General features: G+C 42.4%; 1 protein-coding gene across 2 annotated transcripts in view; it reads left to right on the top strand.

Annotated features, from left to right (window-relative positions):
• The first annotated feature begins 1,187 nt into the window (after positions 1-1,187).
• Positions 1,188-21,657, top strand: part of LOC110071063 (DNA damage-regulated autophagy modulator protein 1) — a 37,385-nt gene continuing 16,915 nt past the window's right edge. For both annotated transcript variants that reach the window (XM_078376215.1, XM_078376216.1), the window contains exon 1: positions 1,188-10,059. In XM_078376215.1, the coding sequence (XP_078232341.1) occupies positions 9,866-10,059 (194 nt within the window). In that variant the 5' untranslated portion in view covers positions 1,188-9,865. The remainder of the gene's footprint in view (positions 10,060-21,657) is intronic.

The raw sequence follows: 21,657 nt of genomic DNA, 5'->3' as shown, positions 1-21,657 counted from the left end.
ATTCAAATGGTTCTTTAAAAAACAGACAACAAAACCCTAGATACTGTGCTGGTGAAGGGAGGAACTATGGATTGGGAGGGGGGCCTTCAGATTGATTCACATTTCCCTTTGTACCATGCAGTCAAGGGGGAAAATGCAAATCGGCCTGTCCCAAAGCTGTAATATTTTCTGCATTTTTTTCAACGTAGTTGAATCCTAAATCTCTGAAATGCCTTGTGCTTTGTATATTATGAAGCTTACTGAAAATTAATATATGCAGAACACAATAAACAGTTCACTGTAATTTTGTTGAAATATCTTGCTAAGCAACAATCAGTTATTTAAAGAGAGTCGGTCTGAGCAAGTGCTTTCAGAACATCCACCCCTGGAGTTGATTCAACATCTGTAGTTCATCCAGAACTGGTATGTGATATTTAATGGGTTGTTTTATCAGTGCCTCCCCCCCCCCCTGCAAGTTTCCATGGCTGAGCCCAGGTCTCCTGAGTCCTAGGCCACAACTCCACAAACATTACACCACACTTCACTGAAGCACAAGCAGAAAACTAGAAGGAGGAAGAGCACAAACTACTGTGTTTTCCCGAAAATAAGACATTTATATATAAATTTTATATATAATATAATAAAATTTGCTCCAGAAAACTCAGTAGGGCTGTGCAACAAGTTATGCACTAAGCCCACGCGTTGCATGTTATCCTCAAGAAATGCTCTTGCAACTGCAGTGTCCAGAAAATAACAGAGCCAAATAAGGATGAGCTAGGACATAATTTCAGCTTTGTCTCACACTCTTGTCATGGAATACAGATTAATCAGATGTATCCGTTCTGAACGGGACGTGGTGTCGCTGCGGGGACATGGTGGCGCTGGGACTTGGTGGCGCTGCAGGCTAAACCGCAGAAGCCTGTGCTGCAGGGTCAGAAGACCAGCAGTCGTAAGATCGAATCCATGTGCCCGTCACTTGTCCCAGCTCCTGCCAACCTAGCGTTTCGAAAGCATGCAAATGCGAGTAGATAAATAGGGACCACCTCGCTGGGATGGTAACAGCGTTCCGTGTCTAAGTCGCACTGGCCATGTGACCACGGAAAGATTGTCTTCGGGCAAACGCTGGCTCTATGGCTTGGAAACGGGGATGAGCACCGCCCCCTAGAGTTGAACACAACTGGACAAAAATTGTCAAGGGGAACCTTTATCTTTACCTTTATCCGTTCTGAAAAAGCAATTCAGTGTCAACCTTTTTACTGTGATTTATGCCCATCCCTTCCAATGAGCTCAATGAGTGGATAATTCTAAAGCTTCCCTGCGATTCTTTGCTTGAAAAATCACTCTGTAGTGGTTTATAAGTCAGAGTGATAATAATAAAGCACAGAACCACAATAACTTTTCTGCAGTTAGTAGAATTGGACATTTACTCTGGGTATTGGTCTGTTTCTGAGCACAGTGCAAAATAGGATTGGTTTGAGCCCTATACAGCAGGGGTCTAGGCCCATGTTTCTGCAGATAAATCTGTTAGCGCCTTTAGCATTTAGGCTGAAATGTCGTAAAAGCAGCTTTTAATCCTATAAATGCTGTCATTGATTCATTTTATTTGTTTTTAAATACTTTTAAATATTCATATTTTAAATGTTTTCATTTAAAATTTCATTTAAAGAGACCAAATTGCTAACATGCCCAGAGAGTTCCAGAAAAATATCTACTTCTGCTTCATTGACTACGCAGAAGCCTTTGACTGTGTGGACCACAGCAAACTATGGCAAGTTCTTAAAGAAATGGGAGTGCCTGGCCACCTTATCTGTCTCTTGAGAAATCTATATGTAGGACAGGAAGCAACACTTAGAACTGGATATGGAAACACTGATTGGTTCAAAATTGGGAAAGGAGTACGACAAGGTTGTATACTGTCTCCCTGCTTATTTAACTTCTGTGCAGAATACATCATGCAAAAGGCTGGACTGGAGGAATTACAAGCCAGAATTAAGACTTCCGGAAGAAATATCAACAACCTCAGATATGTAGATGATACCACTCTGATGGCAGAAAGTGAGGAGGAATTAAAGAACCTCTTAATGAGGGTGAAAGAGGAGAGCACAAAAACGGTCTGAAGCTCAACATAAAAAAACTAAGATAATGGCCACTGGTCCCATCACCTCCTGGCAAATAGAAGGGGAAGATATGGAGGTAGTGACAGATTTTACTTTCTTGGGCTCCATGATCACTGCAGATGGTGACAGCAGGCACAAAATTCAAAGACGCCTAGTTCTTCGGAGGAAAGCGATGACAAACCTAGACAGCATCTGAAAAAGCAGAGATATCACCTTGCTGACAAAGGTCCGCGTAGTCAAAGCTATGATTTTTCCAGTAGCAATGTATGGAAGTGAGAGCTGGACGATAAAAAAAGCTGACTGCCAAAGAATTGATGCTTTTGAATTGTGGTGCTGGAGGATACTCTTGAGAGTCCCCTGGACTGCAAGGAGAACAAACCTATCAATTCTAAAGGAAATCAACCCCGAGTGTTCACTGGAAGGACAGATCCTGAAGCTTAGGCTCCAATACTTTGGCCATCTCATGAGAAGAGAAGACTCCCTGGAAGAGCCCCTGATGGGAAAGTGTGAAAGCAAGAGGAGAAGGGGACGACAGAAGATGAGATGGTTGCACAATGTCATCAACGCTACCAACAGCTTTTCCCACCTAGGTCTACCCATACCACCCGATGTAGTCAGGAGGTGAGACTGAGGAGCCTGACGCCGAGGGAGGCCCGGAAGAAAAAAACAAGAAACTGGGCCTTCTCAGCGGTGGCTCCTCGTCTTTGGAATAGCCTCCCTCCTGAGTTTGCATGGCCTCTTCCCTGGGCATCTTCAAATGCTAACTGAAAACCTGGCTGTTCAAGCAAGCCTTTCCTCCAACTCTGGGAGGCAATGGAAGACAGGAGGGCCTAGCATGCTCTGGTCCATAGGGTCATGAAGAGTTGCACACGACTTAATGACTAAACAACAACAATAACAACAACAACAACAACAACAACAACAAATGTTTTCAACTAGTACAATTTAATTATTTATTTATTTAATTGTTTGTCACTTTGAATCTTATATGTTGGGAGAATTTGAAGGCATTTAGTGAATGGATGAATGAGTGAATGAGTGAATGAATGAATGAATTCTATAACTATGGTGGAAGAAAAATCAATAATTTAAGATATGCAGATAACATAATCTTACTTGTGGAAAGCAGGAATTACTTAAAATAACTTTTAGGGAAAGTGAAAAAAAGTGCCAAAGTAGGATTGCACTTGACTATGGAAGAATTGACACAACTTTAAGGCTGTGAAGAACAATAATGTATCACAATATAGAAATTAAAATAGGGATGTTGTATGCCTTGGTTCAGTCATCGATCCAAATGGAGACGGTAGCCAACAAATTAGGAGACTATGAAGCAAGGAAGGAACTAGAAAAGATCCTCAAATATAAAGACTTGTCACTGGAGACCAAGACCAAGAACATCCACTCGTGCATTCCTGATCACCATATATGGGAGTGTAACTTGAACAGGAAAGAAGTTGATTTGCTCAAAATGTGGTGCTGGAGAAGACCTTTGCAGATGCCCTGGACTGCCAGAAAGACAAAGAAGTGGGTCCTAGACCAAATCAAGCCTAAACTATCTCTGGAGGCAAAAATGTTTAAACTGAGCACATAATGAGAAGGCAGAGTTCTCTAGAAAAGACAATAATGCTGAGAGAGGTGGAAGGCAGCAGGAAAAGAGGAAGACCAAATATGAGATGAACTGACTCCCTAAAGGAAGTCACAGGCTTGAGTCTACAAGACCTGAGCAGGGTTTTTGAGGCCAGGACATTTTGCATATCCCTCATTCATAGGGTTGCCATGTCAGAAGCGACTTCAACATGCACCACCACAACAGCAACAACATTTTTTAAACTTGCCTTTAATTCTGTTTTGTTTAGCTTAGTAGTGATGCTGATATTTATGTGGAATGCTGTATGAATGGATGAAAAATACATTGGAAATGCAGATTAAAAGCCCTAAAATTTAGGGAGAGGATTTATATACATATCTATTTTGGAGGATTTCTAGATTACCTATACAATAGAATACAGAAGAAGAAATTAGTTACTACACTGTGCATGCAACCATTTTTTTCACATTTTATTTGGAAGAAGAGACTTTACAGCCCAAAGGTAAATCAGCTCCATCCCCAAATAAAACTTACCAGAATCATATTTGCACAGGTTTTTATTTTACAACTGTACAAAGTACAGAGTTCTGACTGTTGCACAATATGTTGTAGTTAGCAACCAAGGGTAATAAAATCTCATGGAGTGATGTGTTTGTTAAAGGACTACCAATATGGTTCAACCAGCGCTTACTGTAAGATGGACTAAAATAAACTGTACGTTTTAGTACTAAATATGCATGAATATGGGATGTTTGAACAGAAATCTTGCATTGCAATATTATGGGTATGTACTTAGAAGTAAGTCCCATTAAGTTTAATGAGATTTTCCCTCAGTGAGTGAGTATCTAATCATAGCCTCAACCTGCCATTTGAATTGCCCAATCAAGCAGAGCAGTATGTTATATAAAAATAAAGAATATCAGTGAAAAATCAGATGTAGCTCCAGTAAGCTTTTATTCTTCATTGACTTTTGACTTATCATCCTATACATTAATAACTCTTCACAGATTGAATTTGATATGGTCCCTCATGTACTATCCCATTCTTAATGAAGTTGTGGAATTTGAAAGCCATGGATTTAAAGCAAAAGTGTCAATTGTGCACCTGTGAAGAAGGATTTATTACTTAGCTCCCAATACATATCTTATATTCTTTACTGCATTTTTCAGCAACAACAAAATAGAACTTCTGGCTGAGTCAGTGGCAAAGGTCTCTGGCTGTGCAGCCAGAGGTTGGGAGTTGGATACCCCCCCCCCATGGTGCCTCCTTGACAGGGGCTGGACCTGATGATCCATAAGGTCCCTTCCAGCTCCGCTGTTCTAAAATTATAGCATTTAAGGTAGGTAGCAAACACAGCTAAGAACAAATTAAACAAATTGAAGAATCACAATAATCAACAAACACAATGTGAGGAACTTTTATTAATGTAGATGTCAAGATATGTTCCCATCTCATGAGATATGTAGCTCTTGAGCCTCCAAAAGGGTCTTCGTTAATACATTGACACTATGAATGTTTCAATAAGACAGCCAGCCATCTCACAATCAGTGGAGCTCTTCTGTATTTCCGTTATCAATATATATTTTTGTGTGTGCTTGGGGGGGGGGGGGAGATTTCTTGGATCTAAAGGGTGACAACACAGGAGTTGGCTAAAGCCTAAGAAATCACTAAGCACATAAGCTAGATAGCTAGAATATTTTGGTCATGTAATGAGAAATGAGAATAACAGATTGTTACAAATGATCATCTGAGATAAAATAAGTGAGATAAGATGGGGCTGAAGAAATCTAGTTGACTGGGCTGAATTTAGCACAACATCACGGCTTGGAGCTGCTGAGGTCAAAGTCATTGTGACTGTGATGACCCTCAGCCTCTGATAGGAGAAGAACAAGGAGAAATTAAAAGGCAGAAGTAGTGCTGGGAAAATGCACTCAGCATCCTCTTGTCCTTAGAAGGAGATTTTGTCATGTTTATAATTTACAATTCAGCGAATTATGTAGGGCAGCTGCACAACATTCTCATATAGAGGATTAAACTAGATGACTGTGGACTCATTCAGACAGTCATTTGTCGTGTTGTTTGATGCATTGCGGGAATGGTTTGGTTTACTCTTTTTTCCAGTGACCACATGATACAATTGCTACAACAGACAGATTTGCCCCTAGAGCACCCGGAACCTATAACTTTTTAAGCCCCTTGCCTCTCCTCCCCCACCCACTCCAGCTAGGAGTCTTCTCAGGCAGCTGTGATTGCAGGAACTGGCGAGTGACCCCTTGAGTTGAGAGGGAAGGTATATCTTTTTACTAGGGAAGCTTATGGGATTCCCCTTCCCACATCTTCCTCCAGCCTAATTCCCTTCCTCCTGGTTGCTATTTTGCTTCTCATGACTGAGGCTTGGTTGATAGGCGGTGATGTGCATGCACACTCTGTATGCTGCCCTTTCATTCACTCTTCTTGTCTTTGTTGTTTTCATCGTTAAGTTGTGTCCAACTCTTCATGACCCCCATGGACCAGAGCACGCCAGGCCCTCCTGTCTTCCACTGCCTCCCAGAATTTGGTCAAATTCATGTTGGTACCTTCGGTGACACTGTCCAACCATCTCATCCTCTGCCGTCCCCTTCTCCTCTTGCTTTCACACTTTCCCATCAGGGTCTTTCCCAGGGAGTCTTCTTTTCTCATGAGATGGTCAAAGTATTGGAGCCTCAGCTTCAGGATCTGTCCTTCCAGTGAGCACTCGGGGTTGATTTCCTTCAAAATGGATAGGTTTGTTCTCTTTGCAATCCAAGGGACTCTTTGCAATCCTTGTCTACCTTTTCTGGACAGTCCACAATTTTAGAAATATTAGCATGTGTAGATTTAAATTTCAAGGCAGTGTGTTTATTAAGAAGTAAATCTCATAGTATTCAATGTACTTAGGACTGTAATTCTGCTACCTGGTAGGTCAGATTTATAATTCTTCCTAGCCTGTGCATATGGTCCAATATTCCTGAGAACTGTAGAGGCAGGGGTCTCTTCTTTTTTATGGTCAAAGTGAAAGATAAAGTAGTTTGCCTGATATGTCTTGAAATGGTTTCAGTATTAAAGGACTACAATGTTAAAAGGCACTTCGAATCCTGTCACAAGAGCTACTCAATATATCAAGGTGATGTAAAAGTGAACAAGATAAATTCTTTTTAAAAAAATCAGTTTTTGCAGCAAAATAGTTTTAAAAAGGATATTGAGGAGGATCTGCCATCTGTGAAGGTCAGCTATCATGCTGCTAAATGTCTTGCTGAGAGTGGTAAGTGATGATGAATTTGTTAAAAATCCGTAGTTAAATAGATGAAATGTGCCTTGCTAAAGTACAGTATCTTGTGTTAGTTGTGTCAATCTATCTGCCTCTACAATCACTAGGTGTGTTGAAGAAGTAGGAGAAGAGCTGCATATACCACTAATGTCAAGGCAAAAAGTTTTGCTCCACCCCCCCTTTGGCATTAGATTAGAGCAATGACGTCACAGACACTACTCAACTACTAATATTTATCAGAGCGATAGATTCCAGCTTCAGAATTGTGGAGTTTAACAAGGCACTACAACTGCAGAAAACATATTCTTTAAGGTGTGTGAATTAGTACAAAATCTTGGTCTGAGTTGGGATAAATTGGAAAGCATCACAACTGATGGAACAAGAAATATGGTAGCAAGTAAAACTGATGTAGTTTCAGGAATCTCCTGAAAAGGACAAAAAGCTGATGGGGAATGAATAAAAATGGGACAATATTCATCCCTTCATATTTGTCAGGGTCTCTGGAGCTCACAAATGCAAAGGGTTGAGTATTTAATGAATCAGCAATTTTAAATGACTGTTACAATTCATTTTTTTAATTCATCCCCATGTCTAATTGTAATATACAGAAGTCAGGGGGCTTAGAAGAGGCAAAGTCCTCAAACATTTTTTCAGTCTTTGTCACAAAGTTGATGTCTTTCTCAAAGCAAAAGGAAAAGGTCAAGAAGTACTTTCTGACCCTGGGTGGATTTTTGATTTGGCTTGTGTAACTGATACCACAGAGCATCTGAACATATTGAATCTAAGGTTGTAGGGAAAAGGAAAGCTTGTGTGTGACATGTATTTTGAACTGAAAGCTTTTGAAGCAAATCTAAACATTTTTGAGAAGCAAGTTAGGGAAAGTAACTTTTCAGACCTTATGCTGCAATGGACTAAAATTTGAAAAGGATGGGGAATTTCCAATTCAATGCTGAAAGACATGTCAAAGCACTGAACCTATTGCGGGTGGAATTCCAGAACAGATTCACTGATTGCCATAGGGATCGAAAGGAAATAAGAATGTTTCAGAATCCATTTGAAGTCACACCAGAAGATTCAAGTAACTTTTTTGTGATTGAACTAATTGAATTGCAAGCCAGTGATCACCTCAGAGACATTTTCAAAGAAAATATGTAGTCTGTTAGGTTTCTGTTCTGGTCTACATTATATCTTTATCAGCCTAAAGAAAGTTCCTGCAGGCATGTTGACAGTCTTTGGCACGACATACATCTGTGAACAAACTTTTTCCAAAATGAAAACTGTGAAATCCTAGTGTAGGTCAAGACCTACAGATGGACATTTACATTATATTTTAAGGATATCTGTCATAGACCTTGACTTGGTCATTAATGCCTTGGCTAACACAGACACAAAAATCACACTCACTAAGCATGTAAAATGATTCCACAATAAAATATTGTTCCAAAATGGATTGTATTCCAGTTAACATTTCTTGACTTCTGGAGTGGATTTTGACCCATGAAAGCTCACACTGTAAACAATTCTGTTAGTCTTTATGGGCTGCAATATTTTCTAGAGACTGCTGTGAAGCTATGAAATTATTTATTTCCCCAAAGAAAGAAGAAAATACATGGAATACATACTCAGTTTTGCTCAGAAGCAGCATATTCCTGGACTAGTCCATTTCTGCTCAAGTTTGCTCATTCTGCCTTTCCTCCCTTTGAAGCAAATGGTGATACAGTACAGTATTTACAGCTTAACAAACAAGGTGTGGTGTGTATGGAAGGAGAATGGTATACACATTTCTAATGAGCAATGTATGCAAGTGAGATTAGAGAGAAGCAGAATGAATCTTCCCTTTCTCCCACAACTGTTGCCCTTGTGATCCTTATCTGGAAATCACTGCCAGCCACAGAAAAAAAGGCTGAACTTTCTCCCTCACTATCTTCTGAAAGGGTTGTTGTGAGTCATGACTTAGGGTCCTGTCATGGGCCTGTTTGGCAAAGCTATGTTTTCATTTCCCTCTTTTCATAAAGGTCATCCACATCCGAAGAACGGGGAGAAAGGCGGGGGTGGGGTGGGGTGGGAAGAAGCCGAAGACAAGTTGTAATGAAAAGTTCAGAAGCGAAAGCGAAAGCCTCGCTTGCGAGAGACACCTTGTTTCTCTCAGGCTGGCTCTGGCTCGATGCTTTTGAAGGGAGAGGCGAGGCGAGGGGAGTCCTGGGGCTTTCCGAGAATTTCGCAACCCTCTCAGAGCGGGTCAGTGGAGGGTGGGGGAAATTCATTTCCTCAGCTTTTGCCTGGAAGGTTCCGCTTTGCTCTCCCCCCCCCCCCCCGCTGTGCCGCCACAGAGATGGCAGGTTGTGCCCGCTTTGGAGGGAGCGCTTTCTGACAGGAAAAAGCGCCCACACGGTCGCAGGCAGCAAGCAGAGCTCACGGGGCTAGCTTTGGCGTTTGCCCCCGCCGTCCACTCGCCCGCTGGCACTTTTTTGTCGAAGAGGAAGCGCGAGGGAGAGGAGCGGAAGGGCGCCTTGGTGAGCCGCGCGCGCCGTCGAAGCCGCGCTTTGTTTACTTCCAACGGAAAGGCGGAAAAGACCTTAAAAACACAAACAAAACACTATGAGGGGAAGAGAGGCGAAAACTTTCCTCAGGTGCACGTGGGAGCGATAAGGCAAGACCTGGACGGCTTCTCTCCCACGCATCCCCAAACCCTTTCCCCAAGCGGGTCAACCGAGCCCTGGGGAGGCAAAGGGGGAAAGCCGGGGCGCGCGTTCCCTCGGCTTGCGGCTGGCGAGCGTTTGAGGGCTACCTGTGAGGGCGCTGCCAGCCTCCCCCGGCGCTTCCCTGAAAGTCAAGGTTTGTGTCTTCACTGCGGTGGGTATTCACACAGCCCCCCTGGTCCCTGTTGCCTCCATGCCGTGCGAGGAGGAGAGGCAGCTGTTGTTGATCCAGAGGCGGAGGCGCTGGTGGCACAGGATGGCCTGCTCCGTGCGAGGAGAGCCCTTGGTGCCCGTGCTACTGGTCTCCTGGACTTCGGCAGCCTTCATCATCTCATACACCATCGCAGTCCTCGATGGCCACATAGAGCCGCTTTTCCCCTATATCAGGTGAGACTGGCGAAGGCGGGGCTGGAAGGACTGGAACTCCCCGACTGGGAGAACTGGGGCAAGAATGATCCCTTGGGGAAACCTTGCTTGCTCTGTGGCCCTAACGCTGGGGAATCCAGATAAAAACAATCAAGGGGTAAAGGAGGTCATTTGTGATAGCCGAAGGCTATCCCAAGAGAAAGGAAGGGGGGGCAGTTCTCCAAACAGGACATGCTCATGGGAATTTGGCCTGTCTGGAAGAACCTTAGCAGATTAAGTAGCACAGCATTGAAAGGACAAAGTTAGACTCTTTCTTCCTGGATATTTTAATTTTTGACTTGGAGTTTCAGTGGGATTTAGACTTTTCATTAAGTGGGTTTAGGATTGCCCTTCTAATCAATGGAAAGGCTAGCCAGGATGAATACTGCTGTCTTCTCAAAATCGGTTAAGCACTGAGACTGCAATCCTATAGCTGTTTATGGGAGAATAAGTCACATTAAGCTTAATCGGACATAACATCAGAATAGAAATGTATACATTCCGTGTGTATCTAGAAAGAATGCACACTGCATTGTAGCTAAATGTTAATACTGTAGCCTGATTTTTTATGTGTGTGTTTTCCGAATTCCCATTGATTAGAGTGATATTTATTCTCAGCTAAGTGAGAGAAGTTTAAGAATAGAATCAGCTATCTATCTGAACAGCGGCCTTTCTTTCTTGCTGAATATCTGCAAGCTGGATTCTAATGGATGCTTTTTACCTCTGGGTTTCATACACCAGTGATGGTGTGGGTTATACAGGATTCTTATGAAGGATGAAAAGCAAGATCTCCTCCACTTTTTATGATCTTAAATGTATACAGAAGTGCAATTTTGTAGCCCAGTCCAAGTCTACTTCATTTAGAAACAACTATTGATTGCAAAAACCTTTATGATAAATATGTTATAGAGTATGTTTTGGAATTATTGTAATGTTTCAAGTTCTTAAGATCTCAAAACAAACATGTCAGCAATCCCCCATGTTTCAACTTTTAGTATTTATCAGGGATAATAAATAAATTACCCCTAAAATTGCTTTCTCCTTGTTTTGGTCATATCTAACCTTTGGGGGATGCTTTTTGAAAACACCATTAATGTGTGCAGAAGTGTTAGCATCTCTCTCATCTGTTGTCCCATTTAATGAACCTGCTTCAAAACTCAGCAGCCATGGGACTTTTGTATTGGATTAAAGTTTCTGAAAATTTGCAGCAATTCTCCCAGAGATAATTCTGGATATTGTAGCCAAAATAATAATAATAATAATAATAATAATAATAATAATCATCATCATCATCATCATCATCATCATCATCATCATCATCAAAGCCCTCTCAGATGTTTTGAATTGCAAATTCCACCTTAGACATGAGTCTTTATGAAGGTGGGAGAAGTGGCTAGATGGAGCTAAGCACAGTGGGGGCTGCAAGGTATTAGGGGTCTGGTGGTTTCCTGAAAGCCACCTGTATGGAGCATAATGGTCAGGGAGACTACCACACCAGTAATGCCTTGCAGCTAAAAATCAGTGTTTTGAGTTCAGTCCTCAGTACTACTACCAACACAAATCTAGGAAAGAAATCCTGGGGAGTGTTGCTACCAGGCAGTTCAGGTAGGACTGAGCTACATGAATAAGTGACTTGCTATGTTCCTATGCTTCCTAAATGAATACAGGATATAGGGGGCCATTAAGAGCTTTCAGCAAGACACAGTGGTAGTAGTGATGATGCCACTATTACAATGATTTGAGACCTCGATACCTGGCCTTCTTCCAGAGAGATCTGCCCGACTTAACTGTATCTTTCCAGGCTAGGCATTTGAGAGCATTGACCCAGAGAGAGGCCCAGAAAGAGAAGATCAGAAATCGGACCTTCTTGGCAGTTGCTCCTCACCTGTGGAATAATCCCCCACCTAAAATACTCCTCGCCTCTTCAATAGAAATGTTCAAGAGATCTTTGAAAACTTGGCTGTTCAGACAGGCTTTCCCAAATATCAAAGTGCAGAGGTGTTTTCAGTGCTTAAGTTATCTGTTCTCCCACTCTGTCTTATTAATTTTTTCATGTTGCCTTTTTTTAGTCTCTCTTTTTCTTAGTTGATGTTGATTGATACATTTAATCTGAATTTTTGTACTATTAGGTTGTGATTTATATGAAGTATTATTAGTTGTTTTATCATCTTGTGAACTACTCAGAGTGGCCTTGTAGCCAGATGGTGGTATAGATACTGAATAAATGAATGAATGAACATACATCTATATCGATATCTATTAAAAAGTTTGATTGTGCATAATTAAGAAAATGAACAATATAAGAGTTCTGTTAGATTAGAAAAAAGGCCTATGAATTCTAGTGTTCAGTTGGCCTATAAGCCAACCAGTTGCATATATCATGCCTGTGACAAACCCAGACCTACTGGGATATGTCACACAGTTACACTAAGCTGCCACCAACCATTCCCTATAAGAAGTCACACAGACCAGGGATGGATTTTTAAACAATAAAAAGAATAAGGTTTATTTTAAATACACACAGGGAAAATAAAACAATCAGGTGAATCAGATAAAGTAACGTGGCTTAGTTTCACTCATTCATGCATACAGTTTGGTTCACACAGAACCTTAACTTGAAGCACAGACCCTGAACCTATCAGTTCTGGCTAACCAACAGACACCTGAACCTATCAGGTTGGTACTCTGACACACAGTAGTACCCTGTCTGACACACAGACTCCCACAACAGCTTCTTCTTCCCAGCTGCTGCTTCGTCACAACCCAGTGTCTCTCAGCGTCTCAACTCCACACACGCTTCACATATTTATACAGTACAGCCCCTCCTCCTGATGTCCCGCCTTCCACTCCCCATAGGATGGAACTTTCCCTCCAAACCCATGACAGACAGGTAACATCAGTGCTGTATGTAACACCTCCCCTCTTTATAAGTTGTTTTGTAGGGGGGAAAGCTAACGTGCTTTTCACCAAAAAAACAACCTGAATAAAATATACAACAACAGTTATACATACCATATAATACTTACTTATCCTTACACTCTAAGTTAACCATAGCAATTAGGCATTTAAACATTTTACCATATACATTACATCAATTTACCTTTATTCATACAAACCAAATTCAAAACCAGGTACATTTAACTTTTTTAGTCATCATTATATACACATAGTCCATGTTCTTTCGCCGTCTTCATTCTTCAGGTCTTCTTGATAAGGCGTCAGCAACACAGTTCACTGACCCTCTGACCACCTTCACTTCAAAGTCATAGTCCTGTAGGTTTAAAGCCCACCTCATAAGTTTGCTATTGTGGGTTTTCATTGTCTTTAACCATTGCAATGGTGAATGGTCAGTACACAGAATAAAATGTCTTCCCCAGATGTAAGGCTTGGCCTTCTGGATCGCGTAGACTATGGCCAAACACTCCTTCTCCACGGTTGCCAAATGTCTCTCACCTTTTTGAAGTTTCCTACTCAGGTAGGACACTGGATGCTGGTCACCATTCTCATCCTCCTGGCACAGAACTGCTCCTACGCCGCTGTTAGACGCATCAGTGTAGATGATGAACTCCCGGTCGAAGTCTGGAGCACGCAGGACAGGATAGTTGATTAACGCCTCCTTCAACCTCTGGAACGCCGCCTCACAGTCGCTGGTCCACGGGATGCGGTCATCAGCCGTCTTCTTCGTCAGATCGGTCAGCGGAGCCGCAATCTCGCTAAACCTCGGGATGAACTTTCTGTAGTAGCCCACCAACCCAAGAAATGATTTGACTTTTTTCTTGGTGTTGGGTCTAGGCCAATCACGAACAGCTTCTATTTTGGCCTCCAGGGGTTTTATCATTCCTCCCCCTACCATGTGACCCAAGTATTTTATTTCTGGGCTACCCAGCTGACACTTGCTGGCCTTTACTGTTAGCCCTGCTGCACTTAACCTCTGCAGCACTAACTCCAGGTGTATCAGGTGATCTTCCCAGGTATTACTGAAGATCCCTATGTCGTCAATGTAGGCCACTGTAAAGTCACTGAGCCCTGCCAAGGTCTGGTCCATCAGCCTTTGGAATGTGGCTGGTGCATTTCTGAGACCAAAGCTCAGGACTCGAAACTCATAGAGACCAAAAGGGCTGCAAAAGGCAGTCTTTTCTTGATCCCTGGGATCAATTCTTAATTGCCAATATCCCTTTACCAGGTCCAATGATGAGATGAACCGACAACCCCCTATGGTTTCAATCAGGTTGTCTAGCCTGGGCATTGGGTAGGCATCAGGAGTGGTTACACGGTTTAATTTCCTGTAATCAACACAAAACCTAATGCTCCCATCAGGCTTGTCCACAAGGACTATCGGAGAGGACCAAGGACTAGAAGAGGGGACGATTATGTTCTCCCTCAGCATCTCGTCCAGCTCCTTCCGCACCTTGTCCCTATAGGGTCCCGTTACTCGGTATGGGGATACTGCCTGCGGGGGTGCATCCCCTGTGTGGATCCGATGCATCACTCCCTTCACTATCCCCGGCTTGTTGGAAAACACCTGTTGATATTTACTAAGCAGCATTTTTAGTTCTTGCTGCTGGTCTTGGGTGAGTGCAGGACTGATCTTTACCTCCTCTGGGTTGTATTTTACTTCCCCTCTACCCTCCCAGAAGGGTAATTCAGCTTCCTCACTCTCAGCTGCTTTTATCGCGAATAAAACCCTCTGTTCCCCTCTGTAGTAGGGTTTTAGGGCATTCACATGAACCACCCTCCTTGCTTGGTTCTCCTCCTGCTCTATTAGGTAGTTCAGGTCTGACATCTTGGAAATGACCCTATATGGTCCTGCCCATTTGAGCTGCAGTTTATTCTCTCTGCAGGGCCTAAGCCAAAGCACTTCCTCCCCTGGGTCAAAGTGCCTCTCTCTAGCTTTGTGGTCATACCATGTTTTCTGTCTGACCTTCTGAGCTTGCAGGTTTTCTGCTGCCAGCTCTAGATTCCTCTTTAGGTCATTCATCAAGGTGTCTATGTAAGTCACAACGTCTTGTGGGTCATCCTGGGTAATCTGCTCCCAATTTTGTTTGATCAAATCAAGGGGCCCTTTCACCCTTCTCCCAAATAAAAGTTCAAACGGACTGAACCCGGTACTGGCTTGTGGCACTGATCGATAAGCAAACAAAAGGGATTGCAGCTTCTGGTCCCAATTGTTTGGATTCTCTGCCAAGTAAGCCCTAATCATGCGCATTAGAGTCCCATTGAACTTCTCAGTTAACCCATTACTTTCAGGATGATAGGCAGTGGTTTCCTTGTGCTTAATTCCACAGATCTGCCATAAGCGTTTCATGAGCTTTGATGTGAACGATGCGCCCAAATCTGTGATTATCTCTGAGGCAAATCCCATCCTGGACATATACCCCACCAAAGCATCGGCCACTGTGTTAGTTTCAATGTTAGTCAAGGGTATGGCTTCAGGATACCTTGTGGCATGGTCCACAATTGTTAGAATGAACCTGTTCCCCCTCTTTGTGGCCTTGGGCAAAGGTCCCACAATATCCACCCCTATGCATCTGAACGGAGTGTCAATCACAGGCAAAGGGCACAACTTTGCTTTGGTCCTATCGCGGTTATTCCCCTGCCTTTGACACACATCACATTGTTTACAGAATTCCCTGATCTGCTTCCCTATGTCAGGCCAGTAGAAATTCTGTGTGATTCTCTGCTGTGTTTTGTTCACCCCTAAGTGTGCAGCAAACATGTCAGAGTGACCCCTTTGTAAGATCATGGGGCGATACTTTTCAGGTACCACCAGCTGACTTCTGATCCCATCTCCCCCTTTTGAGATATTCCTCAGGGTTTCTCTATATAAAATCCCCTTTTTCTCCAGAAATCTCACTGGGGTTTCAGGTGTTAGCTGGGCGTCAGTCACCTGTTCAAAACACTTTTGGAGAGTGGCGTCTGCCTTTTGCTCCTGTCCAAATCTGCTGTCTGTGGTTAAGGTTTCCACCACAGCTTCTGAACTCCCCTCTGCTTCCGTCTCTGGCTCATCATTACCCCCCTGAACTGTCCCTGTGGTGGCTTGTGAGCGTGTAATCACTAGCACCCGTTTCACATGTTCAGCCAGGTCATTTCCCACGAGCACGGCTGCTGGCAGAGTCGATGAAATCGCTAGCCGCCAATCTCCCCTCCAGCCTTGAAAGTTGACAGGCACCTCTGCTACTGGCAGAGAGATTACCTGCCCCTCAATCCCTGCCACCTTCATGCTCTCATTTGGGATTATAAACTCCCTAGGAATAATATCTGGATGGCACAGGGTTACCTGGGAACAAGTGTCCCGCAGCCCCCTATACTGACGGTCAAATATTCCTACGTCCACCCCGGCTGTCTCAAACAATTGAGAATCTGTTTTCACCAGCAAGCAGCGCTTTACCTCCACAAGAGGACCATTTTCCTCAGCCTGATCAGCAGAGGTAGCTGTTCCAGACTGAGTAGCCATGGCAACAGGCTCCCTCAGTGACACTGAGCTTTGCTCTTTCTGGACACAGAACACAGCTTTTGGCTTGGTCCCACTAGACTCCTGAGGCACCATTCCTTTTAGCTGCTTTAATTTCTGACACTCTGAGATTAGATGACCCTTTCCCTGACAGAAATAACATTTTCTGGTGTATTTTGATTCTCTCTCATCTTGTCTTGGTTTTCCCTCCAAAATCTGAGGTCTTAGTTTCATGTCTGAGGGCTTCCCTTCACCATGGGCCCCTCCCCCTTGCTGGCTTTTCCCTGGTCCCTGAGAGTACTTGCTGTAGGTTTCTTTGGGTTTACCTACAGATTTCCCCTCACCCAAGGGCTTTCTTATTTGGGAAATAAAATCTGCGATCTCTGCGGCTTGTGCCACAGATTTTGGTTTCCTTTCCCTCACCTGGAATTTCAATTCCCCATGCAGGACTGAATAGAACTGTTCCAGGGCTATCAAGTCTTTAAGCTGTTCATAGGTCTCTGTCCCCTCCTGAGATAGCCATTTCTCAAGCAGCCTCACCAATTGGGCCCCCACTTGGGTAAAAGTCTGCTCTGGCTTCTTGGTTAGGGACCTGAATCTTTGTCTCAGCTGTTCTGCATTTATCCCATGTCTGGCAAACACCAGTTTTTTAAACTCTGCAAAATCTTTCATCAGTTCCTCAGGCATCTCGGCATAAACCTCAGCCAGGCTACCACTGATTAAAGATCGCATGATGGTCATCTTCTCAGTTTCCCTCACTGAGAAGTCCACAAACGCTCTTTCCACTAAGGAAAAGAACACCTCAGGACAATCTCCCTTGTGGTACACAGGGAATTTCTTCAGGTCAGCCTTAGACAATTGGCCTCCCTCAGAATCCCTATTGTTATTATTGTTCTGGTTCATCATTTCCAGTTTTCTTAATTCATACGCCATCCTTTCTTTTTCCAGAGCAATTTTCTCTCTCTCCATTCTTTCTTCCCTCTCCATTCTCTCTCTCTCTAATTCAAATTGCCTTTGTTTCTCTCTTTCCCTTTCCTCCATTTCAATTTGCCTTTCCCTTTCCTCCCTTCTTTCTCTCTCTAATCTTTCCTCCACTTCAAATTGCCTCATCCTCAGTTCATGCTGTTGGGCTATGAGTATTTTTCTGAGTTCTGGGTTCTGCTCTCCTGTGCTGTCACCCTGCACTGAGCCAAATTCATCCTCAGAACCTTGGTCAATCTGGGGGTCTTTCACTTCACTCATTTCGGCCATCTGGCTTCGAGTCAAGGGCATAATCCCCCCTCAGAACAGGCTGCTTTAAAAGTCAAGCCTCAAAATAAAACGACCACTTTTTTCCTTTTGCCTCAGAACCAGCTCTCCCTAGAGATTGCTGCTGTTCTTCAGCACTTAGCTTGCAACAGTATCGAGTCAGAGCCTACCCCCCTCTGCTGGGCCTCTCAGCTGGCAAGCTAGCTCACTGTTACTACGCAGTTTTGCCTCAGCTTTTTCCCGCCAAAACTAGGCTACCTCAGAGCACCTTAATCTAAGTCTCCCCAGTTGGCACGTTCTTCTACTAGCGCACCTCCCCGTGAGGTACACCTAGAAGATTACCTACGCGCCTCAGACTGTCCCTGACTAGACCCCCCTTGCTCTGGGCACACTTGCCAAGGCTTTGCTGGACCACTGGACAACTGGACCAGTCGTATCCCACACGCTGGACACCAATCAATGTGACAAACCCAGACCTACTGGGATATGTCACACAGTTACACTAAGCTGCCACCAACCATTCCCTATAAGAAGTCACACAGACCAGGGATGGATTTTTAAACAATAAAAAGAATAAGGTTTATTTTAAATACACACAGGGAAAATAAAACAATCAGGTGAATCAGATAAAGTAACGTGGCTTAGTTTCACTCATTCATGCATACAGTTTGGTTCACACAGAACCTTAACTTGAAGCACAGACCCTGAACCTATCAGTTCTGGCTAACCAACAGACACCTGAACCTATCAGGTTGGTACTCTGACACACAGTAGTACCCTGTCTGACACACAGACTCCCACAACAGCTTCTTCTTCCCAGCTGCTGCTTCGTCACAACCCAGTGTCTCTCAGCGTCTCAACTCCACACACGCTTCACATATTTATACAGTACAGCCCCTCCTCCTGATGTCCCGCCTTCCACTCCCCATAGGATGGAACTTTCCCTCCAAACCCATGACAGACAGGTAACATCAGTGCTGTATGTAACAATGCCCACAAATAGAATGTGAATGCAACAGCACTTTTGTGCTCATGCGTCTTAGTAACTGATGTACAGAGTACTGCTTGGACATAATACAAAAGAAAATATGCTCATTGTTATTAACAAAACGAAATCTGATACAGTTAGAGTTACTGACCTGTTTGCTACTTAACATCCAAATGCAAACTGGATGTGTGAAGATAATGTTATACTTTCAATCTCTTTACAATGTTTTGAAGCAGAAGTTGCAAGGAGTTTATCTGGTTAATTCCCCACCCCAACACCCATTTCCTGTAAAACATATGCAATTTTCTTAGCTGGAAAAATATATAGGAAAAGCCTTTGTGCGCATATGTAACTGCTTGAGTGTAGGGGGAAGTAATTGTGTTGGAGTTAAGAAGTCCAGATCTTGATTTAACTGATCGTTGCTCTTATTTGGACAAAAAGAAAGCGATGCATTCATTTGTATCTTCACTAAGGCTGGCCTTGCACATAGCAGTAAACCAGATTGCAATGTGTTGAATTCTGGCTTGCTACATCCATACCTTTCTCTGAAATCAAATCAGAGATTATTAGTCAAAAACACATTGAGAAAAAGACATGGTTTGCTTTTAAACTTTGGTATTTAAAAAACTATGAGTGTGTTTTACACCTGAACTCAGAATTGTGGCTTGTCCCTCACTTGTTTCTTACACTGGCAACTATGAAATGGAAGTTGACCAAAAACGTGTAGGAGAAACAAGCCAGAAATGGAGATAGTAAACTAGGGTTTGTTTATATGTTTTTGTGGTGTGGAAGATAGTTTGTAGCTAAAGCAGAAAACATGACCAACGTAAACCTTGGCTTGATCTGACATGTGACTGTGGCCAATGAGTAGTCTGCAACTTGCCCTTTTCAATTTTAAACTAGTATTTAAAATATTTGTTTCTTCAAATTCCCTTATCTACAATCCTTGGGTCCATAAAGCTAGTTGAAGTATTAGAGACGTATGAAGTTCTTGACAGGGGTTCTTGGGTGTAACATCTTTTGACCAGAATATGCTTACTTTGTTCCTCATAGAAATATATCCCATACTTGTTACACAAACCATCCCATGTCTCCAGCCGCTGCTTCAGCAATATCTTTCCCATCTCTGCAGCAGCCTATGCCTTTCCCTGGATGGAAATCCTGTGACTTGAACAAGATCATGTGGCTTCCGTTCAAAAATGTTTGCATGTTAAATTTTGGTTACCCCCACTTCTAGTGGCAACGAGAGTAGGAAGAGAGTCAGGTGGATGGCACATGTTAAACTGTAAAAATAGAACTTAGCACATTAGAGAATGTTCATTTGAGCTGGTGCATGAGTTAATAAGATTTTTATATTTTATACTTGTTTTTCAGAACTCTTAGAAAAGAAAGAAATGATCTGGACCTTTTAATTCAAAATTAGAATGTTAAGTATATGTTTAACTCCTTTCCATGAAACAATCCACGGGTAATATTTTTATGTTTGTCTGAATAGTATCCTTTCTTATGGGTATTGGTCAACCTTATGAAACAAGAGCCTACAAATACTCTTCAGTAATCTGGCTAATACACCTGTATTTGTTGTCTATAGTTTAAAGAAGGAAAAAGCCTGAAATATCTTTGTCCAGTTGGCTGGAGACAGTTTTTAATTGTCAGACGTTATCAGGCAAGTGGCTGTTTAGAAGCCCAAGTAGTTACAGGCAAACATTTATATAGTTCTGAATTTATATAGTGCAAGATCTAGAAGTAGATAATTTTTTTGATCTATGTAAGATCTCTCTCTCTCTCTCTCTCTCTCTCTCTGTGTGTGTGTGTGTGTGTGTGTGTGTGTGTGTTTATCTAGAAAATCCTTGAAAGGTGTTGTTAGTTCCTATTATCTATGCATGTGCACACAAACATACTCTCACACATATACAAATAAGTGTAGTGGACAATTCAAGAGTGAGGTTTAAATGTCATCTTAATCCTTCCAAAGTATAGAAGATTTAAATAAAGATGAATGATATTCAGTACAATTTCAATTGCTCGGAATGCTCTTAAAACACTAAGTGTTCTTTACAGTAAGTTCAGATTGTGTGTTGGTCACACCTAGGCGCCATTCTCCTCTTTCATAGTATTCTTCAAAGACTTTGAAGTGATTGCCATTTAATATAGTTTTGAGGTAACAGAGGCCAGCATTTAGTTGCAGAAGTACTTCAGCTCTGTTACAAGTGGCTCACTTGGGACATGAATTTTCTGCTTGGAGTTTAATGAAAGCGTAAATATAAGACTGTTCTTTAAAAAAACAGATAAGAATACTTCTTGAAAATGCCTAAATCAGAATGGTATTTTGTAAGCAATAAAAGATTGTACACCAAACACTGCACTGTTTGACACACACCCAGTTTAAGTGTTCTTCTTCATATCCAAACAATGTATGACCCTAGTGGCTTAACATAAGCAGACAGCATAGTGGATGAGAGAAGAGAGTGTTTTGTAGGACAATCCAATGGCTTGTGGCATTTAATTTATTTTTTACAGCCATAAGTAACAAGTTTAGTTATTTCTGAAAAATGATAAAGAAGAGAATGATTTTTAAACATTGTTACCATAGCAGCAACTAATTAAACTTTTTACATGCGGTGACTAGCCAAGTTCTAGAACAGTACCACTGATTACATTTTTAAAGAATCTTTCCCAACTCCAGCCATTAGTCATGGTGACAGAAATGTAGATATTATGTCAGTATAGTAGTTTGTATTAGTATTGGTGATAAACTGAGTGTAAGAACTGAATATGGAATAGTTGAGTATGCAAATAGTGAAGCAGATTAATGTTTCAGTTGACTGCCCACCCGCTTTAGGGAATCTTTTTCTATAAGTAATTTTGTACAATGTGCATTTCATTTTCTCCA

Source organism: Pogona vitticeps, chromosome 5 (assembly GCF_051106095.1).
Source record: "Pogona vitticeps strain Pit_001003342236 chromosome 5, PviZW2.1, whole genome shotgun sequence".
Lineage (NCBI taxonomy): Eukaryota > Metazoa > Chordata > Lepidosauria > Squamata > Agamidae > Pogona > Pogona vitticeps.
The sequence above is the reverse complement of the archived record's forward strand: the minus strand, read 5'-3'. Positions and strand labels throughout refer to the sequence as shown.